At 37.7% G+C, this 27182-nt stretch overlaps 1 protein-coding gene across 6 annotated transcripts in view; it reads left to right on the top strand.

Moving 5' to 3' along the window:
* LOC123681078 (protein phosphatase Slingshot) overlaps nt 1–27182 on the top strand; it is a 183345-nt gene that overhangs the window by 104463 nt on the left and 51700 nt on the right. For 5 of the 6 annotated variants that reach the window (XM_045619282.1, XM_045619283.1, XM_045619281.1 and 2 more), the window contains one exon: nt 24125–24308. In XM_045619282.1, the coding sequence (XP_045475238.1) occupies nt 24125–24308 (184 nt within the window). Of the gene's footprint in view, nt 1–17058; nt 17291–24124; nt 24309–27182 lie in introns of those variants that run through there. The other variant, XM_045619287.1, reaches the window with a different exon arrangement.

Below are 27182 nucleotides of genomic sequence, written 5' to 3' on the forward strand. Positions count from 1 at the left end.
CGAAAGAGAAACACTCTGGCGGAATCTTCCTGGTTTTAATCTTCGAAACTTTGATACTGCGAGATCTTAGAATTATCTGGTTCATAGCAAAAATATGCTACAGCTTTTTACTGCATTCCTAATAGGATATTGCCGCATTAGAAAGCACCTCATGAGAATGAGCAGAAAACGACGAGTGCAGATTCTGCGTGGAGGAGGAAGAAACTCCGGATCACCTGGTGACAGAATGCCTCGCCTCGCTAGACAACGCAAAAAATTCTTTGTACAAGAAACTTGTTTAGAAGTGAGGAAGACTTTCCAGACACTGGAGATCATCAGAACTCTGGAACTGGAGAGAGAGCTGAAAACTACAACGATCCAATAATAGCAATCAATAGACCATAAGATCTCGGCGCTTAAATCTACATGTATCGTTTAAGCCCACTCAAATTCAAAGAAATATATGTTAGCAACTCATAATTTAATACTAAGCCCATATGACACAATAGAATCCTAAACACATCATGCTGATGCCATAATTGTCAGAATCAATCACGCGCATGAATCTATATGATCGAGCCCAATCTGCAGAGCCGGTACCAAGGTACTGTCGCTCTAACTGCACCTTTCGATCCAACGCTCACTGGTATCACTTCGACTTAGATCCTGTATACATAGTAGGTTAATTTAACTGTGTTTGTTACTATAAACTCTCCATCCTGGGTGATAGTATTATTTCTTACACTAAAATATCTTCAGATAATTTAATATACATATATCGCGACGAAATGCTAATAAGGCTCTGTTCAAGGACGAGCGTTGGAAAAGAAGCATCGTTCCAACCAGATCAAAGAGCGGAACTTCCGGCCGTCCGGAACGATCATCCGAGTCGCGGAAACCGCTTCTGGAAAATGCCATCCATCAATCAGTTCACAGTTCTGCTGCAGCGGCGTCCGTCGATCGGCTCCTATTGATGAGAATATATCACCGCGTTATGTAACTGGGGGGACAACGGTTCCTCGATCGGGTTGATGACCACCGGGGGCTACGGCCTTAAGGCTGCGGCCGAGTTGTATCGACCACGCCTCGGCGGTTTTTCGATCGCGGATGCCTTGATCGGCTCGTTACGGGCTTCCTTGCGCCAAATGGACCGCACCGCCAGATGCATCGGCGGGTTTTCTGATTGGGTTTGTGGGAGGCAAGCACAGAAAGGGACAGTGATTCTTTGACCTTTTGAAACGCTCGCTTCCCGAACAGAGCGTTGTATAATTTTGGCACGATGTCTATTATTCGAATTTTGAACTGGGGCGGTATAGATTTTCTTTTAGTTTCATGCATAATTTCATTCAGATCGCGAAATGAGAACCATGGAAAAAAAAGTACCTCACCAAGCAGGACTCGAACCTGCAACCTCCAAATAACTAGTTCGACGCTCTAACCACTGAGCCATCGAGGAACCACTAATCCCAGAATCGAGTGTTAGTACATCTCACGAACTATATATGTATGAATATAATTCGCAAGGGTTGAGAAAAGTTGAAATTGTTGGAAAGAGCATTCGTGCAGGTGCAAACATCCTCTTCTTCGGCTCGGATTTCTGTTAAATCATTACTTAGCATCGAGTTTTTTCGATTTTTTTTCGGAAAAATCATATACCCTTATGATATCACTTACGAAAATCCCGCTATCTGAGTAGCTGTCACTTTTGAATTGAAAATCTCTACCTAATATAATAAAAATTGAAGATCATGAAAATCGGTAAAATATCGTATTGATATTGTATTTTCGAATAAAATCGCTTACGAGCTACAAACTTTATAGTAGAAGGTAAGAAGACGGTTTTTGACATGTTTTTTCAACAGTGCTCAAATCACCCCCATATACATATTCTTCATAAAAAATTATTGATTCATTCGACAATAATTTTGCATTCAAATTCGCAATAGAGGGAAAATTATCCATTACTCCAATGTTTGTGCATGGTGTTGCCTCATTAATCATATCAAAAATTTAAACGCTTGACTGGTTAAACATAAAAATTAATTATTGTTGAAATATTCTGTACAGTATCGACTTGCATCTTTGAATTACCTGTTCGAAATGTTTTGGTATGAGTATAAATGGACCATTCATTAAATTTGCAGTGTTTTCGAAAGTGATTTCATCAGCCTTGTGATGTGTTAGGTACCTGTTGCTCAAACATGTGACAACAACTTATCAACAACTTGAATTCTGCGTTGGTAAAGTTCCAAATAGCTTGCAGATATTTATCCTACGCTTCCCAAACATTCGTCATATTCCCTTGCTTTCCGTTAACACAGATTACTAATCTCATTAAAAAAGCGTCAGAAAATTCGACGAATATTTCATTTGCTGCTTCCGACGGTTTCTTTCAAGAATATTAGGTACTGAATATTTTTTCTTGGAACTTCATTATTATTTTCTCTCTTGTCAACCACTCAACATGACTTAGGGCCGGTATCATGAAGGATTAAATTACAAACCCCTTACTAGAAATACGGAATTTGGTCGTTGACTCATGGTTCAACCGTCGGTTGTCCTAATACCGGCCCTTACCCATTAAACCTAACCTGATGTTCTTAAGTTTACCTATCAACCTTTTGACTCCTTGATTGTATACTTTCAGGGTCTCTGTCGTGCATTTTCGGTGTTAACCTATACTTTTTATAGCAAATCTCTTTATCTCATCTTACTCCTGCATATTTGACTACATTCTGCAATTTTATCTCTTTTCCGTTCATGTTTATAATTGAGTTTTGAGTCTCCTCTTGTCTTTTATTATCATACATTAGCCATTTGTTGTTTAATGTTTGCTGTTAGGCCGTTAACGCCATTGTTCTGTTTTCGAATATCCCTCGTAGAGTTCATTAGTTTCTGGTTAGGTTGGGGGCTTCGTTTTGTCGTTACATAACACCGAGTGTTTTTTTCGACACGATGCTAATGGTTTTTCGAACGGACAAAACATAATTGCCCGATATTATTATATTCCGCGTATATCTCAGTACACATTGTGATTTTACACTTTCACCTAGCCTAGCATCGATCCAAGATATAGATTTCCGTTATTATCGTCATTATTCCTTAACCTACGCCGATGTTATTACGTTAGCCGACCAAAATGTTCGCGTTAATGACGATACTGTAATGAAACTTTCAATTTCTGTCGTAACAATAAACAATTTTCGTAGGAACGTATCGCTGACCTGATAAACTCAACTGATGGCTGTTAATCACTGGACTTGCATTATAACCTTTTAAAGAGATCTGACATTATATGGATGTTGGGGTCTGGAAAGTATGAATTGTTAATTTTTTTTTATTAAACTCGATTTTTAAGGACTCTACATTTCTTGAAGTGGTTTGTTTTCAATTCGCCATTATGCCATTTAACGAAAGTCAGGTATATCTCATTATTATGTTATTATTATAAATTTGGATGTTGCTAATATCTAGGTAGATGTTGCTGCAATTTCTGGAGCTTTTCAAGAACAAATCCTTTCATCTCGGAAATTTTTGTAGTAAATTTTGATAGGCTAAGTTCTTGTGATATGGCGGATATTTCAAATGGATCACATGTATATTTTTGGCCTTTAGAAAATCTTGAGGAATACAAAATATTTTTATGTTATGTTTCCTATACCTGAATATGTACCATAATTTCGGATCTATAGCTACATTTACATCATCTTCCTCGGAGTTAAAATAATACATTTAGATGGCTATGATTGAATGAACTCGTTCAATTTGAATAATATTTAAATGTTTGTTTCATGTTAGAGGTTTTTCCATATATAAGTAGTGGAAGGCTCAGTTCATTCAAAAGCTATCTAAATGTGTTATTTTAACACTTCATTTGATAAAATGTGCATATTGTGTAGGTATGAATATGCCTCAGAGTAATAAACATAGATAGAGGGAACATATCTCATTTTCAGTAAGCAAATTTTACCCCAACACGAACTATCATATTTGACATAAGGTGCGCAGAAATGAAAATTTATCAGTGATACGATATTTCACTCAATTCGCGAGTTTCTCCACAAAGAATGCACTTCTTATGCCCCTTAGTGAATCAACGTTTCATATTCACCCAAAATATATTGAAATAAATACCTGAATATATCAGCAATTCAGAAAACAAACTTCAAGCGCGCCAAACGACGTGAAACAACCGATGACACTAGGAGAGCAAAAGTTGCCAAACCTTGGATTTCAGCAGCTAGATACAGAAAATAATAAATATTCTGCTAATTATAAATTCGACAATTAGGAAAAATATTGGATTCCAAATATTCAAATTTGCATTTTTAATCGGGAATCACTCAAATAAATATATTTCATTCAATATAATATACATTTTTAAGGATATAATAAAATTGTGGATTTGAATCACAATCAGACCACGTATAATCTAAACATGTTGGGGACATGTAAAAATTGCGTATACTTCCTCTATCTATGTTTATTACTCTATGGATGATGCTAAATATAATTGTTAACACTTGACTTAAAAGATGGAAAACGAAGTTTTGTTATAAATTATATTTATATTGCAATACCGGACATAAGTTTTAAGAGTATATATTTTGCATCTAACAGGAGGCTAAACGAGATATTATTTGGATCTTTTGAGCTATTTCAACAGTTATTTTGCTGTCTAAATTCTTCAAATGGGTTATAATGAAGATGTCAATACCCTTGTAAATTAATCAAAACTTGGATGCAATAGTCGTGTACAGAAAACTCACGACGTCCATAGACTTTCCTTTTCGTTTTTGTTCGGTATTAATTAAAAGCTTATCACGACCTTTTTGTTCTCATTTATATTCCAAACTGCCGTAGCTGATACACAAGGTCGTCGAACCTAATTTTTTTTTTTTGCATCGGTTAATCATTCTTATCGAAGAATTTAATTACGAGCTAATGAAAATGCATAATGTTAGCGGTAGCAGCGATAGTGGCCATTCAATCCGGTAGTTACAATGTCTTGAATTTATCATGTAACTTTCACGGAAAAACAAATGATCGCTGAATAATCTAATGGGCGACTCGCACTAAGTTGTTGTATTTAACGTTGATGTGAATTAATTGAACGATGTTTTATGCTACTTTTGAGTGAATGTTATATACACTGTGTCCGTAAAGTATGGAATAAATTCATTTTTAGCTAAACAGATCATTTTAAGAAATAATCCTGAAACACGTCGATTTTTTATTTTAATTTACCGTATTTTGAATAATAATCTAATATACAGGGTGAATTACTTTCGAGTAATGACTTTACCGTAATTTTTTTCAAATGGCACACCCTCATTTTGTCTCAATTTTCCGATTACTCTAGCTGAGCTGATTCTAAAAATGTACCACATGTTGATTCCAATTGGTACAGGGTGGACAAGAATGCAATAGTTTTGTGTGTGCTCGTGGTATATAACTATAAGTTGGCGTAACTGTTCAAGATAGCGACCAATTTAACAGCTGTCAAGTGAGTTATTCTCAGCTTGGTTTGGCAATTCATCATGAATAGACTCACGCCTGAACAACGCTTGCAAATAGTGCAATTTCATTTCGAAAATAATGGTTCTGTGCACTACGTCCATTTTATCGTCGACAAAATCGTCCATCACAGCAGTTAATTCGATTAACCATGGAACGTTATCGCACCACGTTTACTCTTATTAATAACTCGCATCCCCAGAGACGCCGTACGGTGCATACAGAAGAAGCTGTTGCTGCTGTAGAGAGTAGCATTGAGGAAGACCCGAATGAGTCTATCCGCCATCGAGCACAGGAATTGGATCTGTGTCCATCCACTTTATGGAAGATTTTGCGGAAGGATCTTGATTTGCGTGCTTACAAAATCCAACTCGTGCAAGAATTGATGCCAAACGATCATCAAGTAAGGCGTAGATTCGTCGAATGGGCCCAAAATGAGATTGCCGTTCCCGATTTTCATAAGCGAATTTTGTTTAGCGATGAAGCGCACTTCTAGTTGAATGGCTACGTCAACAAACAAAACTGCCGCATTTGGAGTGAAGCTAATCCTCAAGTGTATGTCCAAACACCGTTACATCCAGAAAAACTGACTGTTTGGTGCGCTTTATGCTCGGCTTTATGGGCTGGTGGAATCATTGACTACAGTCATTGGTGATCGGTATAGAGCCATGATTACTAACTTTTTCATTCCTGAGCTCGTGCCACAATCGATTTATTGAAAGTCACGTTTGGTGACCGCCTAATTTCACGTTCTGGACCTGTGAATTGGCCTCCAAGATCTTGTGATTTAACACCGCTAGACTACTTTCTGTGGGGCTGTGTAAAGTCATTGGTCTATGCGGATGAGCCACAAACCCTTGACCATTTGGAAGACAACATTCGCCGTGTTATTGCCGATATACGGCCACAAATATTGGAAAAAGTCATCGAAAATTGGACGTCCAGATTGGACTACATCCGAGCCAGCCGTGGCGGTCATATGCCAGAAATCATATTGAAAAAGTAATGCCACAAGATTATCTTGCGGATAAATAAAATTCATGTCAATCGAATAATCCATCGTTGTTTTATTGCAATTTGAAGTTCTATAGCTCTAAAAAAAAACACCCTTTATTAACTCACAGACGTTGTACCCATTATTTACGTATTTTCTATAATGACTTGGTTTTTACTTTTCAAATGTCGGAATATGACAGCTTCAGTAAGAGAGTAAGAACTTGATGCACTTCACTTATGCCGATCCTACACGAACCTCACACAGGAAAGAAACGCCAAAATTGAATGAATGAAAAATTGAACTCGAATTTTTTCCGTAGTCCCGAGTTTTTTGTGTCGTGCCTCATTTCTGAGACCCGGCTGTGTTTTGCTTCCGTCTAGACGACCTATTTGGCGAGAGATACGTAGAGGTTCCCTACACCGCGAATATAATAGCCTGGGGTTTCTACGAAATTACAGCGATCTGTATCGCTCGCGAAACGGCTGCTTGAATTATGACTGTCCGATCTAGATAAGAACTGAATTATAATGGCGCGTTTATCGGACTGAAAGCCTGGTACTTTGTCGAAAGTGATCCGGCTCACCATTTGTTATACCGATACGGCGTCTATCGCGCAATAATAGAATGAAAAAATTGTTAATGTAAGAGTTGACTCTGACGTTTTCATTTGGAGTTATTCACCTGAGTTGATTTGTCTAGATCTATTTCTTTGGAATTGACCGAGCATATTATCCAAGCATTGGAATGTGTAGAGTTAATAACAAAATTTCTCTAATTCTGTGTTTATTCCGTTCATTCTTCCACATATTGTAGAACAAAATCGTGCGAGAATATATCAGAGACGCACAGTTTTCATGGATATATTTTATTATTCTATGTTGGTTCGCCGAACTTTCCGCCACGGCTTTATCTGTCAATTCATCAATTTGCCTTAAAGAAATCAGTTCTACCAACCAACATTTTTCAATGCAAAAATCACTTAAATATATTTATGGAAATATTTCATTAATTTCAATGAAAATGTAATGAATTAGAGAAAATAATGTATAATACTCGTACAGAAGGCTCATTCTAAAACTCGTTCATTCCAAAACTCGCCACTTCGTGGCTCGTTTTTGAATTTTGAACTCGTGGAAGAATATCAATGCCTTCTGCACTTGTATTATAAATAACTATTACTCAATTATTATTGATTATTTCCTCTTATATCACATGTATTCAAAGGGATAATGATTCGTAGTTCATTCATTCTTTCAATATTTACTTCACAGTTGGGTGGTTGGTCCAGTGGGTAAAACCGCTAACCCCTGAGCCCATGGTCAGGAGTTCGAACCTCGGACTGGGAAAGAAATTTTCTTGTTACAGGAGACCGCCCAATTTTTCGCTGTGGGGAGAAAAATTAAGAGTGCCGTGCCTAACACACTTCTCACACTTACTTCTCCCAAGTAGTAGAAGCTCTCTAAGCTGTGAGGTCTCACAGAGGGTTAGGAGAGTCGGGATATAAAACATAAACAAACCTACGTATATACCTGCATACCTATGTACTGAATGGCACTAGATTCAATGTTAATTTACTTGTACTTCAGGACGAGATTGTAAAGGGTAGAGGTCGAAATATAGAAGATATTCGATTTTTTCTACTGAACAGTTAATTTTTTCTTCTTTTTTTCTGAGAGAAAAAAAAACTTCTATTTTGCGGAATAGGTCGTTTTCCTCTACTTTCTTTAAATACATTTCAAAGCGCCCAATGTCAAACACTTTTGAAAAAAAATGTCACAATTACTGTTTAAAGGATAAAGGATAACCGACGCGACGGTTAAACCGTCGGTTATCCTCCATAAGGCCCGGTGCACACATCCGACTTTTGCAGTTACGACACCCGTTGCGGTGTCGTACCTATTCAATGCACACTACATACGACACCGTCATGGTTGCGGAGCCGGATCAATTCACTTCAAAGAAGAGCTCAATATCCAATTCCCTCTCGGCCATTGTGCGAACTCACGACAAACGTCGTATGTGTGCGCAGTCCAATTTGGAATAGAGTACTGAGAGATCGCATGTACGACTGCGGCACAGTTGCGGCCTAGAGGGACATGCTACCAAAAAACGACCGTATGCTGGCAGTTACGACGTCGCAACTGCACGGCGGGTAGTGTGCATGCTCCCATTTGATTCTTTGTACCACAGGCCGCAAGTACGACACAGCAACGGTGTCGTAACTGCAAAAGTCGGATGTGTGCACCGGGCCTAATACCGAAGAACAGAAAGGGCCGGTATTATGGAGGATAACCGACGGTTCAACCGTCGGTTATCCTTTATAATACCGGCCCTAAGTTAGGTTATTTCACACTGTCTTTTAAATCTAGTTAACCGCAACTGGAAAGATTAGGCCAAGAGTAATATTACCCTCCTCGATCATACCAATAGCCCTAGGAGTGTTTTGGTTTACTATACATTTATGTGATAACTTACTTCAACCGGAATCATAGTAGAACAGTAAGTTGGCTAAGTTAACGCTGTCTGTTAAATCTAATTAAACGCAAGTGAAAAGAAGCAAGGTTTAAGAGTGATATTACTAGCTATCTAAAATACAAATTCGAAATGAAATTCTATTCTACTAGATCTGGAATGGTATGACCTAAGTCAATTCCATCGACTACAATTATTGTATTGTGGACAGATGCTTCTTCTCTTCCCATTCATGTCCTCCGATGGCGCAAACCGAAGGATGTTCACCCCGCGACAGCCCCCACCCCACAGGTACACTAACCTGTCAATTGTCCGTACAAGGACTCGTCGCCGCAAGACGACTACTCCGTCTCCTGCCACCAGAAGACTCGATCTAGGAGATTTACTGTAATTAGTTACGCAAAAACCGCAACAATCGCAATTTTAATCGGATTAACGCGGCTAACCGACCGGGCGACTGGACGTCGTTGCGTTATTTCGTGTCCACCTGTGTGTAATCATCCCGCGGCGGCGGCGGCGGCGGATCTGCGGTGTATATATTTTTTTTTTGTGGCAATTACCGAGAATTCAGAATAATGACCAGACGATGGAGAGTGGTGATGGTTTGGTCCAATTATTTTCGAATTAAATCGACGAATTATGTATATGTCGATCGCTACTTTTGGTAGATAAACACGAACATGTGTACGTTTTATATTTCAGAATATCTGAAATTTTTTTTCGATGGGTCATTATTTCGAACCATATCGCAGTACATTGAACAAAAATTCGAGAAAAAAATCGTTCACCTATTGCGCCTTTGAAAATCCCATGAAATTCGATATGGACATCAGAGTTGAGACTATTTTACATATTAGGCCAATTGAAAAGTCCCCGGTCTGATGCACAGATAGCGGTGCTAGTATTAAATACATATAATTTTTAGTTAGTACCAACCTTCAAACTATACGTGTCGAAATTTGACAGCAGTCCGACCATTAGTTTATGAGATATTGCGTTGTGAGTGTAGCTACTTTTGCTATTCGAAAAAAGATGGAAACAAATTTCGCTTGCTGATAAAATATTGCTTTTTGTAGAGAAAATATACAGTTGAAGCGAAATCTTAGCTTGATGAAGAGTTTTCGGGGTCTGCACCAAGGAAATCAACCATCATTGATTGGTATGCTAAATTTAAACGTGGTGAAATGAGCACCGAAGACGGCGAATGCAGTGGACTCCCAAAAGAGACTGTCACCGACGAAAAAATAAAAAAGTTCACAAAATAATTTTGAGTGACCGTAAAGTGAAGTTGATCGAGATAGCAGACATTGTGAAGATATCTTCTTAACGTGTACATCATATTATTCACGAATATTTGTACATGGGAAAGCTTTGTGCAGAATGGGTGCTGCACGAGCTCACAATCTATCAAAAGCAACAACGTGTTAATGATTCTGACCAGTGTTTGAAACTGTTCAAGTGCAAAAAACCTAAAATTTTGCCTTGGTTGAATTCCCAACCTCGCTACGCTCGCTCATGAACTATCAGCCGCGTCAGTCAATCTACTACTTTGCTGCCTAGTAAAACAAATAACTATTTTCTCCAATTATTTATAATGATATATGTAGGATATTGTATTTGCAAATCATTACAATTACCACAATCTTCTCATTTTTCCCGTAGAGATAAATTGAAACAAAATTTGATAGACATCGCAATTGTTGGAATGGTCTGTTGGTTTGGAAATGTATATGTCCATAATAATTATAGTTTGACAACTTATGAAATGTTTTATTCCCATTGATCCATGATTCCATAATCATTTTGCTGCCTGGGCAGAAAAAGTAATGCTTTGCTGATCGATATGTGTCTGCAAATTAAAATTTGCTGTCAATCGGAGAAAAGATTTCAATTCTGTCGGATCGGTTGTTATTGTAATATTGAGTATTTTATGTGACGCAATCAATATGAAATTTTGTATTTCACTTGAAATTGTGATGCGATTTGATGAGTTTATCATAGATTTTCAATATTTCCACAGAAGCTGGTACGTATTTCACTCATTGAAGTGAATGCGGTGGGCTTCAGTGGATACAGCATAACGTCATCTTTTTGATTAGTTTGTTATTCAATGACTAGTCCGTAGGTGATGACGAACAATTTTTTCTTCGGAAAAAAAATTAACCAAAAACATTCCTTGCTTAATTGCGAATGTGAACATCGTCCACATCAATATTTTCCAATTCCGAAAGGTCCAATCACACCTCGCAAATTGCACCAAACAGTGGCACGTTTAGGATGAAGAGGCTCTTCAACAATCGTTCTTAGATTTTCCGAGACCCAAATGAGACAATTTCGTTTGGTAATGTAGTATCCTAGGTAAAAATGGGCCTTGTCACTGAAAATGACTTTTCGATGAAAATCCGGATCATTTTGATGCTTTTCAAGGACCCAATCAGCAAAAATGCGACGTTGCTGAACTCTAAATGCCTTAAGATCTTAATATTTATGCAGAATACGGTGTAACGTCGTTTGTAGAATGCTCAATTTCCAAGATCGAATAGGAATCGACAAACCTGGGTTTTTGTCAACACTACGGGCTACAACAACAATATTCTCAGTTATTCTTCAGCGACGCACACGGTTTCGATTTTTCACATCTCTAGCTTCCATTAGTTCAAATTATTCCACCAGTTTTACTATTGCCGACCGGGAAGGTGCTTCAGGACGTCCCAAAAGTGCATAGTTGTGCGTCGTTTTTACTCGTCAAATGTTGAAAAATGAAAGCATCTAATGTGACAGCTGCCCAGATAGCGGGCTATTCAAAACGAAACCTATTTTTGGAAACCTCTTCATATGTCACAACACAATCAATGCATTATTATGAAGGCCTAAATGACGCGCAATTCAAATATCTTTCTCTTATCGATATACGCTTCATACGCTGTTGAGAAATGATTAAAATTATAAATCTTCGATAAAGCAATTACGATTTCAGAGTTGGTAATTAGTTCTCCCCGATATTATCGTCGCGATTGAGTCCATTTCATGAAATCACTCCGGTGAATCGAATCGGGGTAATTTTGCAATTTTCGCACAGAACTGTAAATAGATCCATAAGACAAATCGTTTCCGCAATGCCTCGTTTTCCGTTAATTCATTGTAACCGATTCCACAATTACGAAACCGATCGATTAGTTTCGCGAAAATAAACCATCTGCCAGATTATTAATCACGCTGCACTTCATGATTTATCTAGGATCGTCCATCAAATAATGGGATTTTTTTTTTTTTGAGATCTTGAGAACTTCAACTAATGATACAAAAAGAAATATTGTTTGAATGAAATTTTCCAGCAAGTGCTATGGAAGTAGCGTATTTTTCATAGTTTACTCAATTTCAAAACTATGTATTGCTCATACTGTGAGAAATATTATTTCTCACGGCACTTTGCCCACACTTCGCTTGGTAGACCAATGAAATTGGGCTTTTGAGTCGTTTCTATGGAAACGCAAGAAATGAATATGTACAGTTAACGAAGGCCATTTTGAAATGAATTAGATACATCACTTGAATTATTTAAATTTGTGCAGAAAAGTAAAGTATGCAACATGTGGAGAATAGTAAATTGTGCAACAATTGGTGAAGTCCAACTTTTCTCACGAGTGTGGAAGTTTGTGGTTCGAGCCTGAAAGGCAAGTGTCGCATAACACTAGTGAGAAAAGGACTTTCTTCACATGTTACACACTATACTTTTCCTACAACTGCACAAATTTCAATAATTCAAGTGATGTACCTAATTCAATTCGAAATGGACTTAATTGACAATATCTGTTCATTTCTTGCGTTTCCATAGAAACGACTTCTCAAAAGCCCAATTTCATTGGTCTACCAAGCGAGGTGTGGGCAAAGTGCCGTGAGAAATAATGTTGTTTCCCACAGTATGAGCAAATACATAGTTTTGAAATTGAGTAAGCTGTGAAGAATACGCTACTTTTCATAGCAGTTGTAGGAAAAGTCCGTTTCTCACTCGTGTGCCACTAACTTCCACACTCGTGAGAAAAGTTTCCCCACTTATTGCACACTATAATATTTTATTATCATGATCTGATAGATAATTTCATGGCATTTATATTTTAAATATAGTCCTTTCGATATGTCCAGTTTTTCACTCCTTTTTCCAATAAATCTGACCGTATGCTATTCAGCAACTCTTGTCGATATGAACCAATGACTTAACATAGCCTCATAAAAAATAATCGAGAGGCGTTGAGTCGCACAAACGAGAGGGCCAGTTAAAATGACTACTTCTGGAAATAAATCTGTCACCAAACTGATTTTGCAATAAATTGATGCTTAAGCTCGCTGTGAGTCGAGTTGTGCTGTCTTGTTGGAATCAAATGTCGTCGATGTTCTCAGCAGATTGATTTTGGGAAACGAAAAATCAGTTAGTATAGCTTGGTAGCGCTAGCCATTCACCGTAATCGAAGCTCCTTCCTCATTTCGAAATAAATAAGAAACGATTATGCCGCCAGCGTCTTAACCACACCAAAGAGTCAATTTTAATGGATGTAATGGTGATTCGTTAATAGCTTGAGGATTGTATTTATTCCATGTACGGCAATTTCCCTTATTGACGAAGTCATTTAACCAGAAATGAGCTTCACTAAACACAATTCTTCGGTAAAATGCTCATCTTCCGTCAGTTTTTAATTAGCCCAATCAGCAAAAATTCGACGTTAACGATGGTCGGCTTACTTCTTGGACGAACTGTATTTTATAGACACGCAAGCCAAGATCCTCACGTAAAATTTTTCCACGTAGTTGAGGGACAAAAGCCAACAAGTTGAGAACGGCGACGTATCGACCTTTCAACGTCTTCTTCAACACTTCGCCCTACATTAGCAATATTCTCTTCGGTATACGCACATTTCTTTGTATTGTTGATGGTTTTGAATCGAGAAAAGTAGAATTAGTTCAATAACTTCACGAATTGCTGGTTGACTAGGCTGATTAGGTATATTGAACGGAAAAAATGCTCTATAATATTCGTGAACAGATTTATGTTTCTCAAATTAAATTTCCACAATTAAGAACCGTTGTTCTGGTGTAAAACTATTCATGACGAATTGCCAAACCCTACCACACAGAAATGTCAACTCAGTTTGACATTTCCAACTGTCAAACCATAGACCATCGAACTTCTCATACAGCCAAAAAACACCCGTTACGTACCTGATGCCTACGGCGGACACTTCCTACCATCGTAAAACTACTTCGAAACGTGAAAGGCCAAAGATGCAGCCATAAACAATGGCTCCGGCGACCTTTAAACAATAGACGTCATCGATCAACGGCCGTCCTACAACCTGGACAGCGTCTTCGAAGGGCCGCGGCACAGTTTCAGCCGGAGATGACGTCCGTACCTCGCTGGTAGAACCGCGAGGTCGACTCTAATAACTTGACGTCATCGCCGTATTGTTGCATTTCATGAAAGACGAGCCCGCCGTTTAGACGTATTTTCGAGATTTCTAGCGCTAAGCGGGTCGAGGTTGCCGGTTCTAACGTCAAATACCGAGATTTAAGGACAGTTTTCCCGGTAGGTTGTTTCGATTACGGGGGAAATTGGAAATTCCCAGGAGCGAAGATCGTCGATGTAGGTCACCTAAAACGAGGAGTTTTCGGGTCGCCTACTCGATGCAGTTGCTGATTACATCAATTTGGGAAGCGAGATTCGACGAAATCCGTTTATGCAGCAGACACGAAGGCTAAAATGCGATTTTGTAGTTTTACGGGAAATTTGTGTCGACTGAACAATTTCAATAGCATTTGGTTGGTGATGCGAGAATAAAACAATTTTCCCAAAAGTTATGGCTCTCAATTACTATAGCACCTCTCTATTTATTTAGGGCCGTTACCATAATTTTGAATTGCTGGTGGAACATTTTCTAGAACATAGCATCATTGGTGGTGAAAAAATTTACGGCCGAACGAAACCAAATAACCCTTACATTGTTATTATAGATGCTCAGAATGGCTATCTTACCAATAACTTGACGGATGTTGGTAATCAGAACGTCAATAGTTTGAGGAATATCGGCATAAATACAATACTTTTTATAACCCCACAAAAAATCCAAAGACTATAAATCACAAGATCTTGGTGCCCAATTCACATTGACGAAACGACAAATACGCGTCTTGGGGATTCTTCTTCCAATACAGCCAAAACGGGTCATTTTATGTAGTTTGTTGCACCATTATTCCAGAACCACATAACTTTCAATTCCATATATATTTCTTCCTGAAAAATTGAAAGAATGCTTCCAGTAGATAACAAACATTGCCAATAAAGTTATTTTTTGTGTATTATTATAAACCATACGAATCTTTATTCAGCACATTTTTGAAAAAAGACAGTTATTTGTTCATAAATTATTTTTTGAGATGTTTATCATATCTTTAAACTCAGACCAAATTGGAACCACACAGTGACTTTTTGTAGATTTAGTCTCTCGGTAGTTTAATGGGGATTTTCACTGCCCCATATGCGAGAATTTTGCTTGTTTGAATAGCCACCGAGTGAAAAATGTGCTTCGTTGCTGAAGAAAATTGGATGTGAAAAATTTTCATTCAAACGATGGATATGTTCTAAGTATTCCATGATCAGCTGGATTTAGTCAACTGATCCTTATGAAGATCGAGATGCAAAATACGTCATAGCGTGCTGTAAGAGAGGCCCAAATGTTGTGCGCGCCTAGGAACAGATGAATTTGGATCTTCTAGGAACAGTATCACTCACAGCAGCAATATTTTCTTTTGAGCGTTCATTTCGATGATGTATGTGCCGTAAGACAGCAGTAACAGATCCAATCTCCGAATTACCAATTGTACGCTAAGATTGATAATTATATGGAGCATAATCTGCCGTATCGTAAAAAACGTACTAGCTACAGAATCATTATTTTTCTGTTAAGTTTCCACAATTTTTAAACGCTCAGCAGTAGATCCCATATTGTTGAATGGCGAACCTTCAACTAATCATATGACGCTTCAGATGACAGTCCTTTCATATGTCATTGAAACAGGGTTTTGAAATCCGGACCACGACATGGATAATCCAGTACTATCTTAACTTGATTCACATAACGTGTGAAAATTGTGAAAACTTACTACCTGAATAATGATCCTGTAGTAAGAACGTTTCGTGCATTACAGGCAGATTGTGGTCAGCCTAATCGTCCATCTGAGCGTAGAATTGATAAGACGATAAAAAATTCGAAGAGACTGTATCTGTTACTGATGTTTTTAGGCTCATACATTGTCGAAATGCTGCTGTATATGAAAATGATTGTAGAAGATCCAAATTTCTCCATTTCTCGGCGCGCACAACATTTGGGCCTCTCTTAAGGCACGCTATGGAGTATTTTGCATCTGAATTTGCATCCCCATCCTTATGAGGTTCAGTTGAAACAAGAACCAGAGCCAGCTGACCATGGAATGCGTAGATTTATATGTCGATTCGCTGATTGAACCACAACGTTTTGATAACCATTTTTCGCATCAAATTTCCTCCAGTGATGAAGCACATTTTTCACTCGGTGGCAAACTAAACAAGCAGAATTGACGCATATGGGACAGTGAAAACCCTTGTGTAACTGCTGAGAGACCATTGCATCCACAAAAAGTCATTGTATGGTGTGCAATTTGGTCTAGTGGAGTGATTGGTCCGTACTAGAATATTTCACTCAAACACCCGTCAAGTTATTAGTGAGTCATCGAAAATCACCTCACAAGGATCGTGTCCTGTAAAAGATCACGGGGAGAACTTTTACATGATGTTGTGTTCCATACAAAATGGCAAGGTCCAAGCATTATATCGAAATAAAAATTTGAAATTTTTTGGCTCGAAGTTCTTGAGGAAAGTGTGTTATATTCACGTTTACTTTCGGAACCACAAAATGGATAACCCTTTATAGTTCATATCGTATATCTCTGGTACACCTGAATTCGTCCGGCAACATCCGGCAACGCCGCAGCTCCAAACTGTGGCGTGCGGCCAGCGTTGATTTCGCGCTCGTTAGTTGGATTTTGAATTTTAACCCGCGACAGTCGCGTGCGTCCAACGTATGTATGTGTGCGCGATCTCATTCTCTCGCAATTATCGTCGATAATCGAAAAATCAAACCTCGGAATTGGTGTTTCGTTAAAGTTGCGTTGTGTTGTGAGATTGTGCGGTGGGTTGTTCTCTGACCGAACGGCAGCAAGATCGTACGTCAAGATTGTGTTCACGATTCCCAACTATTTCGTCGCAAATTCGGAGGAGTTTGCCGTCAATGTCGGCAGGTGAGGGAGATTTGTGCATTGTTGTGATTTGCAGATTCATTGTTCGGTTTTGGCGTTTGACGATACAAAGGATTAGTATTTGAGGTGCATTGAAGGATATTTCTGTTGATGACTAAGTTGATGGTGTAAGGGAGATGCAGGCTGGGTTATGTTATGATATCAACTGGTGCTTGCGTTTGAAGATGCAACCTTTTGATGATAGCGTCGTCTCGTTATGAATGTTTGTTTACGTTTAGTTTATGGGCTTCTGGAAATGATTCTTGGATGTTCCTAAATTGGATGTACAAACGAGTAGGACAGATTCCTCGTATTATTTTAAGGAATAAAATCCCATAAACATGCGCTCGCAAACGCTTTGTTTTCGAGATACAGGGTATTGAAGTTTGAGCTGTTTTCAATTTGGCAAACATTCCAATTAAGAGTTATCACCATGTGACATACTAATTTTGAATGCAAATTTACAGGGTGATATTTATTCTGGAGTCGGTAGTTTAGAAAAATGTAAACAGAAACTTTGATCCAGTACTAACTGGTGTTTTTTTTTCGAGATATATAACTTTAAGTTGGCATTACTGTTCAAGATGGCGACCGATTTAACAGCTGTCAAGTGATTTATTCTCAGTTTGGTTTGGCACTTCATCATGAATAGACTCACGCCTGAACAACGCTTGCAAATAGTGCAAAATTATTTCGAAAATAATGGTTCTGTGCGGAATACGTATCGCTCACTACGTCCATTAGCGATGAAGCGCACTTCTGGTTGAATGGCTACGTCAACAAACAAAACTGTCGCATTTGGAGTGAAGCTAATCCTCAAGTGTATGTCGAAACACCGTTACAGCCAGAAAAACTTACTGTTTGGTGCGCTTTATGGGCTGGTGGAATCATTGGTCCATACTTCTTCAAAAACGATGATGGCCAGATCGTTACAGTCAATGGTGATCGGTATAGAGCCATGATTACTAACTTTTTCATTCCTGAATTGAACAATCATGATGTCCAGGAGCTGTGGTTCCAACAAGACGGCGCAACATGTCACACATCGTGCCACAATCGATTTATTGAAAGACACGTTTGGTGACCGCCTAATTTCACGTTTTGGACCTGTGAATTGGCCTCCAAGATCTTGTGATTTAACACCGCTAGACTACTTTCTGTGGGGCTATGTAAAGTCATTGGTCTATGCGGATAAGCCACAAACCCTTGACATTTGGAAGACAACATTCGCCGTGTTATTGCCGATATACGGCCACAAATGTTGGAAGAAGTCATCGAAAATTGGACGTCCAGATTGGACTACATCCGAGCCAGCCGTGGCGGTCATATGCCAGAAATCATATTCAAGATTCTTGCGGATAAATAAAATTCATGTCAATCGAATAATCCATCGTTGTTTTATTGCAATTTAAAGTTCTATAGCTTTAGAACTAAGGAAGTGGCTTCTTGAAGCCATCCCAGATACTGGAGTTGATTAGAACTCTGGAACTGGGAGGCGAGCTGTAGATCACGATATGGCGAGAATAGCTCTGATGATAGACGATTAAGTGGCAGTGCAACGGAATCCCCTTAATTAAATCCTAAATCTTAGTATGGTGTGATGAATAAATTAATTATAAGTTTGGATACTCATTAACCAAATCTGATGCGAAAATTAAAAAAGATTTGACAAACTGATATAATCATCACAAAGAAGTAGGACTATAAGAAACACATTATTTTTCAGAAACAAAGCGTTTTGCGGGCCCATGTTTATAGGATTTTTTTCTGAAAATTTTGCAAGGAATCTCCCATATTGTACTTCCACTTCAGAAATTCTGTATACACCAACAAAATTAGATGAACGAACAAAATCGCAACGAAATTTATAGTTCATTTTTCCTCGAACCCTTTGGCCGATTTTAACAATTATTGTTTTTTCATTGTAACTTGATTACTTGGGGTCATAAATTTTCAGATGCCGTCCTCATTTTCTGTAATAATAATAATTTTTGCTTTCGCCGTTTATGTTTCGAAATTCGAGGCTTCATTGTAACAAACTGGTTATACATTCATGTTTCAAAATATTGTCCATCGCGGTCCACTACTTTCTCCCATCTTTCGGGCGGTGTACGATTCCCGCGTTGAAAAAGTTGATCATCTTTTGAAGCGATTCACGAATCGATCCATTTTTTTCTTCTTCATATGACCGGGAGTCTCAATATTCATAACAAAATACGCCAAGCTAATTCCACCAAATACTGAGCATGACCTTGGAACCGTGAATATTCGGTTTGGACGTCGACGTGGTATGGCCGGGATATCCCCATGATTTTCTGCGCTTGGAATTATTGTAATGAACCCATTTTTTCGTCTCCAGTCACAATGCGATGCAGAAATCCCTTCAGTCTTTGTCTTGCAGCAGCTGTTCACAAACAAACGCCGTTCAACATATCTCGGCCTCAACTCTTACGGCACCCAACTTCCTTGTTTCTGAATAATTCCCATGACTTTCAGGCTTTTTGAAATGGCTTGTAGCGTCACTACCAATGATCCTGCCAATTCTTGTTGCGTTTGATCAAGTAATGCCTCCAATTCTGTATCTTCGAAAACCTTCTCTCTTACACCACCGCCATACTGATCTTCGTCGTCAAAATCAACGTTCTTGAAACGTTGAAACCACTCTGGGCACGTTCTTTCACTAAAAGTGGCCTCACCATATGTATTTGAGAGCATTTGATTAGCCTCAGCCGAAGATTTTTTCATATTAAAGCAGATAATATAAACCTTCCACAAATGACGTGAATTTGGCTGGTAAGCTGTCATGTTTAATCGAGAATAACTTTATGATGCAGACCCAAATCGACTAATATTTCAATGGCGTTATGTTTACTAATACCTAAGCTTATTGTATCACATCTACGATTTATTTATTTCGACTACCACTTACCGCTACAGCCATCTATTGCAATACCGTGGAAGCAAATTTGTACACCTAATAATAATAATAATAATAATAATGTGAGGACATTTTCAGTTTTTGTTCTCTTCGGCATAGCGCTGTACTCAAATATTTTCGAGGCATCGAATTACATTTCTATAATCTTTCTCATTTAAAAATTAATAGATCGTAGATAATGATTATCGTCTAATAACATCGCTTAAAATCGATACCATAAAGCGTACCAAATATGAGCATTGCATTTCTTAACGAACAACTTCACCATTCGTCGATTATTCACGAATAATTATTTGAAGCAAATTCATTTTCCAATTTCGAAATCTGCATATAAGGCATACCAGTTCAATTTAGCTCGTTAATATTATCGTTTCACCATTTTGTGCAACCTCAGCGATCGTAAAACTTTTTTCTTCATTCAGAATCATTTCGATTCCGTTAACCGCAGAAGTTTATTCGATCGCGCTGAGACCTTACGTTAGACGCGATCACGTATTCCGACCAGATATTTATAAACGCTAGCGGTGTTTTCTTCAGGCTAGGAACGTACATATTTGATGAACACATTCAGAAAACGATTTACAACTAATTTTATCCACAATGTCGTTTCAGACACGACGACTGGCGGCGTGTGAAAATCGTGGACATATTTAAATGGAAAGATTGGATCTCGCTATCGCATCCGCCTACGGGACCTTGAAACCATCGAGTGACAGTGTTTTAATCTGTTAATCCCGCGATTGGTCGGTATTGGATTTGATTTATTTCTCTGGTTTTGGGACGATCAATTTATGATGTGCTTAAATTGTTCGGTATTAATATTGTCATTGTCGTTTATATACTGGGTGATTTATTAGCTCACCGAAAAAATTTGCTATATGAAAGATCATGTAATTTAAAAAAAAAAAATTATGCGAACACATGATCGATTTCATATTTATGCCTTTGAAGATTCATTCATTCGCTCAGAAATAAGCGTTATGAACATAGATCGAGGAAGTATACGCAATTATTACATGTCTCCAACATATTTTGATTACGTTGTCGGATTGGGATATATTTTCAAATCCATAATTTTACTATATCGTTAGGAAGGTATATTATACTGAATGAAATATATTCATTTCAGTGATTCCCAATTAAATATGCAAATTTGAATATTTGGAATCCGATATTTTTCCTAATTGTCTAAATTATAGTATGCAGAATATTTATTATTTTCTGTATCTACCTGCTGAAATCCAGGATTTGGCAACTATTGCTCTCCTAGTGTTATCCGTTGTTTCACGTCGTTTGGCGGGATTGAAGTTGGTTTTCTGAATTTCTGATATATTGAGGTATTCATCTCAGTATATTTTGAGTTGATATGAAACGTTGATTCGCTATGGGACATAAGAAGTGCGTTCTTTGTGGAGAAACTCGCGAATTGAGTGAAATGTATCACTGATATGTTTTCATTTCCGCGAGCTTCATGTCAAATTTGATAATATATGTTGGGGACAAAATTTGCTTACTGAAAATGACATATGCTCCCTCTATCCATATTTGTTACTCTGAGGCAAAAACCAAAATGAATATGATATCTTACGTGCTGTAAGGTATAAGGTTACATTTTAAGCTGTAAGTAGCAATTTGCTATAATTTTACAACAGAACACAACAATTGGAATACATACTGACAATGGATTGACAAATTATTTATGCTTGTTTTTAAGCATACTTTTTGTGTGTTATTAATAAATCATATCGATAGACATGAATGAAAATTTTGAAGCCATTCATTTCATTGAATTCTTGAAATCGGACATATGTTCCCATAATATATTTTTAAATTAGATGATCTTTCATATGGTAAAGTTTTGCGATGAAATCACCCTGTATTCCAATGATAGAACTTGCAAAAAAAATGAGAAGCTTCATCAATCGAATGACACTTTAGTCCTTCAGTGTAATCTCAAGACTTCTCTATTTCTGGAAATGAAACGTCAATTCTTGTGACAATGGAAGCATGAAAACATTGCGTTGTGCATTTGATGAAGGTCCTTATTTTTGGGCCATTTCCAAGTGCGTGTAGCATCAATAAATTCGTGAACGTTGTAAATTAAACACATGGTTACGTTTAAGTTATTACAGTTTCAAGTAACTAGGAGATTACTGAAGGCAAAACACTATATTGAAGTGTTACTCTTGAAGAGATACTATGACACCTTTCGGAAGGTTTTTCTTTGATGAAAAAATCGTGATTCCTTTTACAATTGAGATGATGAAAGCAATAAAAAAAGAAGAAATATTCAGAAAAGATGAGGCAACACTGAGTGTTCATAAACAATCTCGTCTGTCAACGAATCGCTCCACAGGGTGTTCTGAATAAAACCTTATTTTCCGTAATTTTTTTTTGTTCACCCCTGTATACAGAGTGTTCCATCATTACGGTTTATCGCTGAATTTCGGATTTTTCGACACAGTATCATTAAGTTCCCTAAGAGCTACATTCTCATATTGTTTGGAAATGCAAAGAGTAGGTATACCAAAAAAGTGTAAATGACCAAACAGGTTTTTTCAATGAAACACTCTGTTTTTTCAGATTGCATAGAATAATTGAATTATTGGAAATGGTGCTTTTGTTGATATCTTACTGGACGATTAGGATGAAGTGATGTACTACATGTGTACAGAAAATTCTAGATGATTTACCGCATGTTGAAAACATAAATTTATTATGAAATGAAGTGTGAAATTCAGTCAACAATACGATCACGCCAAAGCTCGATGCGCTACTTTACACTATAGCTATACAGTACTTTCATATATTTTTCTCTAACCACCACTTTCTATTTCAAATTTTTCTGCATTATCAAATCTTCAAGTCTACCGTAAAGTAAATAAACTCCCTTTTTACGCGCTCTACCATTTACATATTTATCTTTCAATCGCATCATTGCCTCGAATATTTGTCAGTTTCACTTGAAAGTTAAAGTGTTTTATAGAATCACCGAAAACGAAACTTGTGGTTATACCAATCAGTTGGCCTGTGGTAAATGGAACTATTAGAAAAAGTTCTTTCAGAGATGTAACCTACCGATCGTATTGAACAACCGATTACGTAGACCAACAAAATGAAAAAAAAAAGCATTATACCGGAAATAAAACAACTGATTTTGAATATTTAGTTTTTTAGATACAGATTAAATGATCTTAGTTCTGATACTAGCCAAAAATAAAGGAGTAAATGTATTTTCAACAGCCAAAATGAAAATTTTCTGTTCAAAATTAGAATCTAATTAGACATATGCATACCTGAAATTATACCTGAATCAACCTTATGCCAAATGATGGCAGGACTACTGTTGCAGCCCTTAGCGAAATTACCGTACTAAACTCCATGCTAGAAAGTCATATAAATGGTAATTGTTAAATGATGAGTGGCTAATGTATGTAAATTGTGTAATATATATTTAAATCCACGTGTGTTTGTGAATAAATACCTAATCCATGTTGATTGTTATAACGTGAAATATACACAAGTTGAACATAAAAATGCTAAATGTATCATATCTCAAAAATATTCTGGATTCTCCACCCAAAAATTATCACAGAAGAAGTTTAAGAATGGTGTGAAGCAGATTCTCTCAGAAAATACAGTATATTCCTTAGAAGAATTCTTCAACAACTGGAATGTGTGTTTTTGTTCTTTGACCTGGCATGTAATTCTTTGATGCTGTTGATTATGTTATTATTATTATACTAACCAGGAACAGTTGAGAAATTGCAGGCACCAAAATGTCTGTTGACCTGTATTATTATTTGTTCGAAGAGCGATTCACTCCGTTTATGCACACTGTGTCAGCATATTATTTTCATTATTATTGATTGAATACTAATTTTAAATTTTTTTTTCAGCCTCAGCGAATGCTACTTCGCGGGCAAAGGCACAGCTCTGGTGCTCCCCGACGCAGAGGCGTCCACGTCGCCGCAACGGGGGGTGGAGAGCGGTGGACAGCGTCCCTCTGTCACTGGTACCAGTATACAGAAGCACTTACAGTCTATGTTCTATTTATTGCGACCGGAAGAAACGCTCAAAATGGTAAGTAATTAGTTTCTGCACCAACAAAACAAATAAATTAATGGGTTTGTTGATGATACGAAAAGAAAATACGTCTTAAGATTTTTTTTTGCATAAAAGGGCGTCCTATATGAAAAAGAGGCTCGAGAGATTTGTCTCATTGATTGAACGAGGAATTAAAAATTGATGAATGAGGAATATAAAATCCTTAATTGAGCAATAGCTACTTCTTGAAACCCTCCAAATTTCTTTCAAATAACTCGATCGGTTTCAGAGCAACAAATAAATAGTCAGTATCATTAGATAGCTTTTTTGATGACAATTTCAGCATAAATTAATTGGATTCTTATGAAAAAATAATGGCGACGAGGACTCACATTCTTTTGAATATTTCTGCAGAAAAAGTTTTTTTTCGGATAAACTTTTTTCATTTTGGATTCTGCAAATATAACGTTTGCGATTTGGACCAAAAATGTACAGGGTGTTTATCAGAATATCATTTACTTGGACAATTCAAATTCATCAAAACTCAAGATTTTTGAATTAGACCTAAATTTCAGTCTATTCTACGTATAAAAAGGGAAGGGGTCACTTAAGCAAACTTTATACCTAAAATGAATAGTTTGGTAGTTATCGAGGAAGAATTTTAAATGAAGAAACACCAGAAATTATAACTGTGTGGAGTAGTCTGTGACTTCCGGAAAACACAGAAAGAAACTAAAATTCGATGTTTCGAAAACTGAATTGGACATTTCATGAATGGTAATTAATTGTTTGTTGGGATTGCTGAGAAATACATAAACCAATAAAATTTTCAACTACGAATAATTGAAAACAACTCATGAAATGTCAAATTTAGTTATTGGAACATCGAATTTTCAACACTCCACACAGTTATAAATTGAGGTTTTACTCATTTAAAGTTCTTTCATAACTTTTGAAGTATTCATTTTAGGTATAGGGTTTGTTTAAGTAGCCCCCTCTCTTTTTATACGTAAAATTGACTGAAATAATTACAAATATTGGTTCTAATATGAAAAATCTTGAGTTTCGATGAATTTGAATTGTCCAAGTTTATGATTTGCTGATGAACACCCTGTTCTTTTTTTGTCCAAATCTCAAACAGTCTTATATAACTACGTATTTGCAGAATCGAAAAAAAAAAGGTTTTTCCGAAAAAACTTTTTCTGCGAAGAAAGACAAAAAAGTCCTTGACGCCATCATCTTCTTCATAAGAATCTCATTAACTCATGAACTGTTAAGTTTATACCCAAGGTATGGCATATTGCTGAAATTGTCATTGAAAAAGCTATCTACTGGTGCAATAATATACTAGGTGTGCCATTTGAAATAAGGAAGTAGTAGTCTGTTTCCGTTATAACCGAAAGTTGTAGAGATCTGAAAATATTTTAGGGAGAAAGATCATTGTCTTTAACCCAAACATCCAAATTTTCGACACAGTTCTGAGATCTCAGAATCCGCAATTGGTGCAAATGCTCTTTGCTCCACTTCAGTGCTTTCCTCATTTCTTCTATTCTTCTGTTTAAAAACCTCAACCTTTTATCAAATCATCTTTTATTTCTGTTGAAGAAGACTTGAACTACAGTTCCAATGTCATCCACATATCCCCTCAAGCTCGTTCCCCATATTGACAGCATGTCCTCGATCTCTTTCACGTAACCAACCTCTCGAAACTTCACAGCTCATCGCTCCATTCATTCGCAGCCTCCTCGTAGGTACACCTCACGAGAAATCCGATATCTCTCCAATAACTCAACCTTGGGGCCGCAGGTGTACCGGACCATCGAATCCTATCCCGTTTTCTCTCTCTTTCTCTCTCTGTCACCGATCGAAAGGAACGCACACCCGTTCGAATCTAATTACCGCCACCGCGGCGGCAGACAATATCTCGCTTCTTCATCATCGTCGTCGGGCTCTTGAACCCCTGACATTAAAACGTCCCACAATGGGCACAATCTCCTCCACAATGTCCGCGACAAGGACCGTCCTTTCTCCGATTCCACCGGAGGATGGTGGACCAGCATCTCCTCATCTGCCTTGTTCTGCTCGATGGCGTTTGTCCGTTCTCGTCCGATATGAAAAGAAGAGACGTTGGCTCTGACGGTTCCTATTCGTTTTGGGGTCTTTTATTTGGTCCATAATGAAGTTGAAGGATGCTGTGATAAAGGCTCAGGTTTCACTCTACTGTTCAAACGAAGGAGCTGGGCTTTTCAGACGTTTTACTCTGACTGTTAATGTTCAGAATCAGTGACTCAATTGAGAACCAAATCGGAATTTGATCGAGATAAATCTGATGGATTTCGAGGGTGATGCATGATGCTGTAGACAAATGAAACCACTAGTATTCACCAGATAGAATTTTCTAACTTGGCAGCATACTGTTGAAGTTGCCATCGATGATCGTTAGTTGGCGGAATCTTCCTGGGTTGGATCATTCCAAAAAGTATCTTCGAAACTTAGATACTGCGAGATCTAAGAAGTATCTGGATCTTAAAAAGATTATGTTACTGGACTCCTCACAGGGCATTACAGCCTCAGGAGATTGAGTCTAGCAGAAAATGACAACTGAAGATTTTGCGGGGAGGAAGAACAAACTCCGGATCACCTGGTGACGGAATGCCTCGCCATCGCTAACCAATTCGAAAAATGCTCTGTGCAAGAGACTTGTAAAAGTAAGGTAGTAACAGTAACCTACTTGAAACCATCTCAGATACTGAGAGACTACTAGAACTCTGTAACTGGAAGACGAGCTGTAAACTACGACAACTAGTGGCGAAAACAGCTCTGATGAGAGGCATAATAAGGTCGCGGTGCAATGTCTATATCTACATCTATGGTAATAGTTACCAAGCTTCTTCATCTCGACTCATCTAC

This window comes from Harmonia axyridis, chromosome 5 (genome assembly GCF_914767665.1).
Source record: "Harmonia axyridis chromosome 5, icHarAxyr1.1, whole genome shotgun sequence".
In the NCBI taxonomy this organism is placed as follows: domain Eukaryota; kingdom Metazoa; phylum Arthropoda; class Insecta; order Coleoptera; family Coccinellidae; genus Harmonia; species Harmonia axyridis.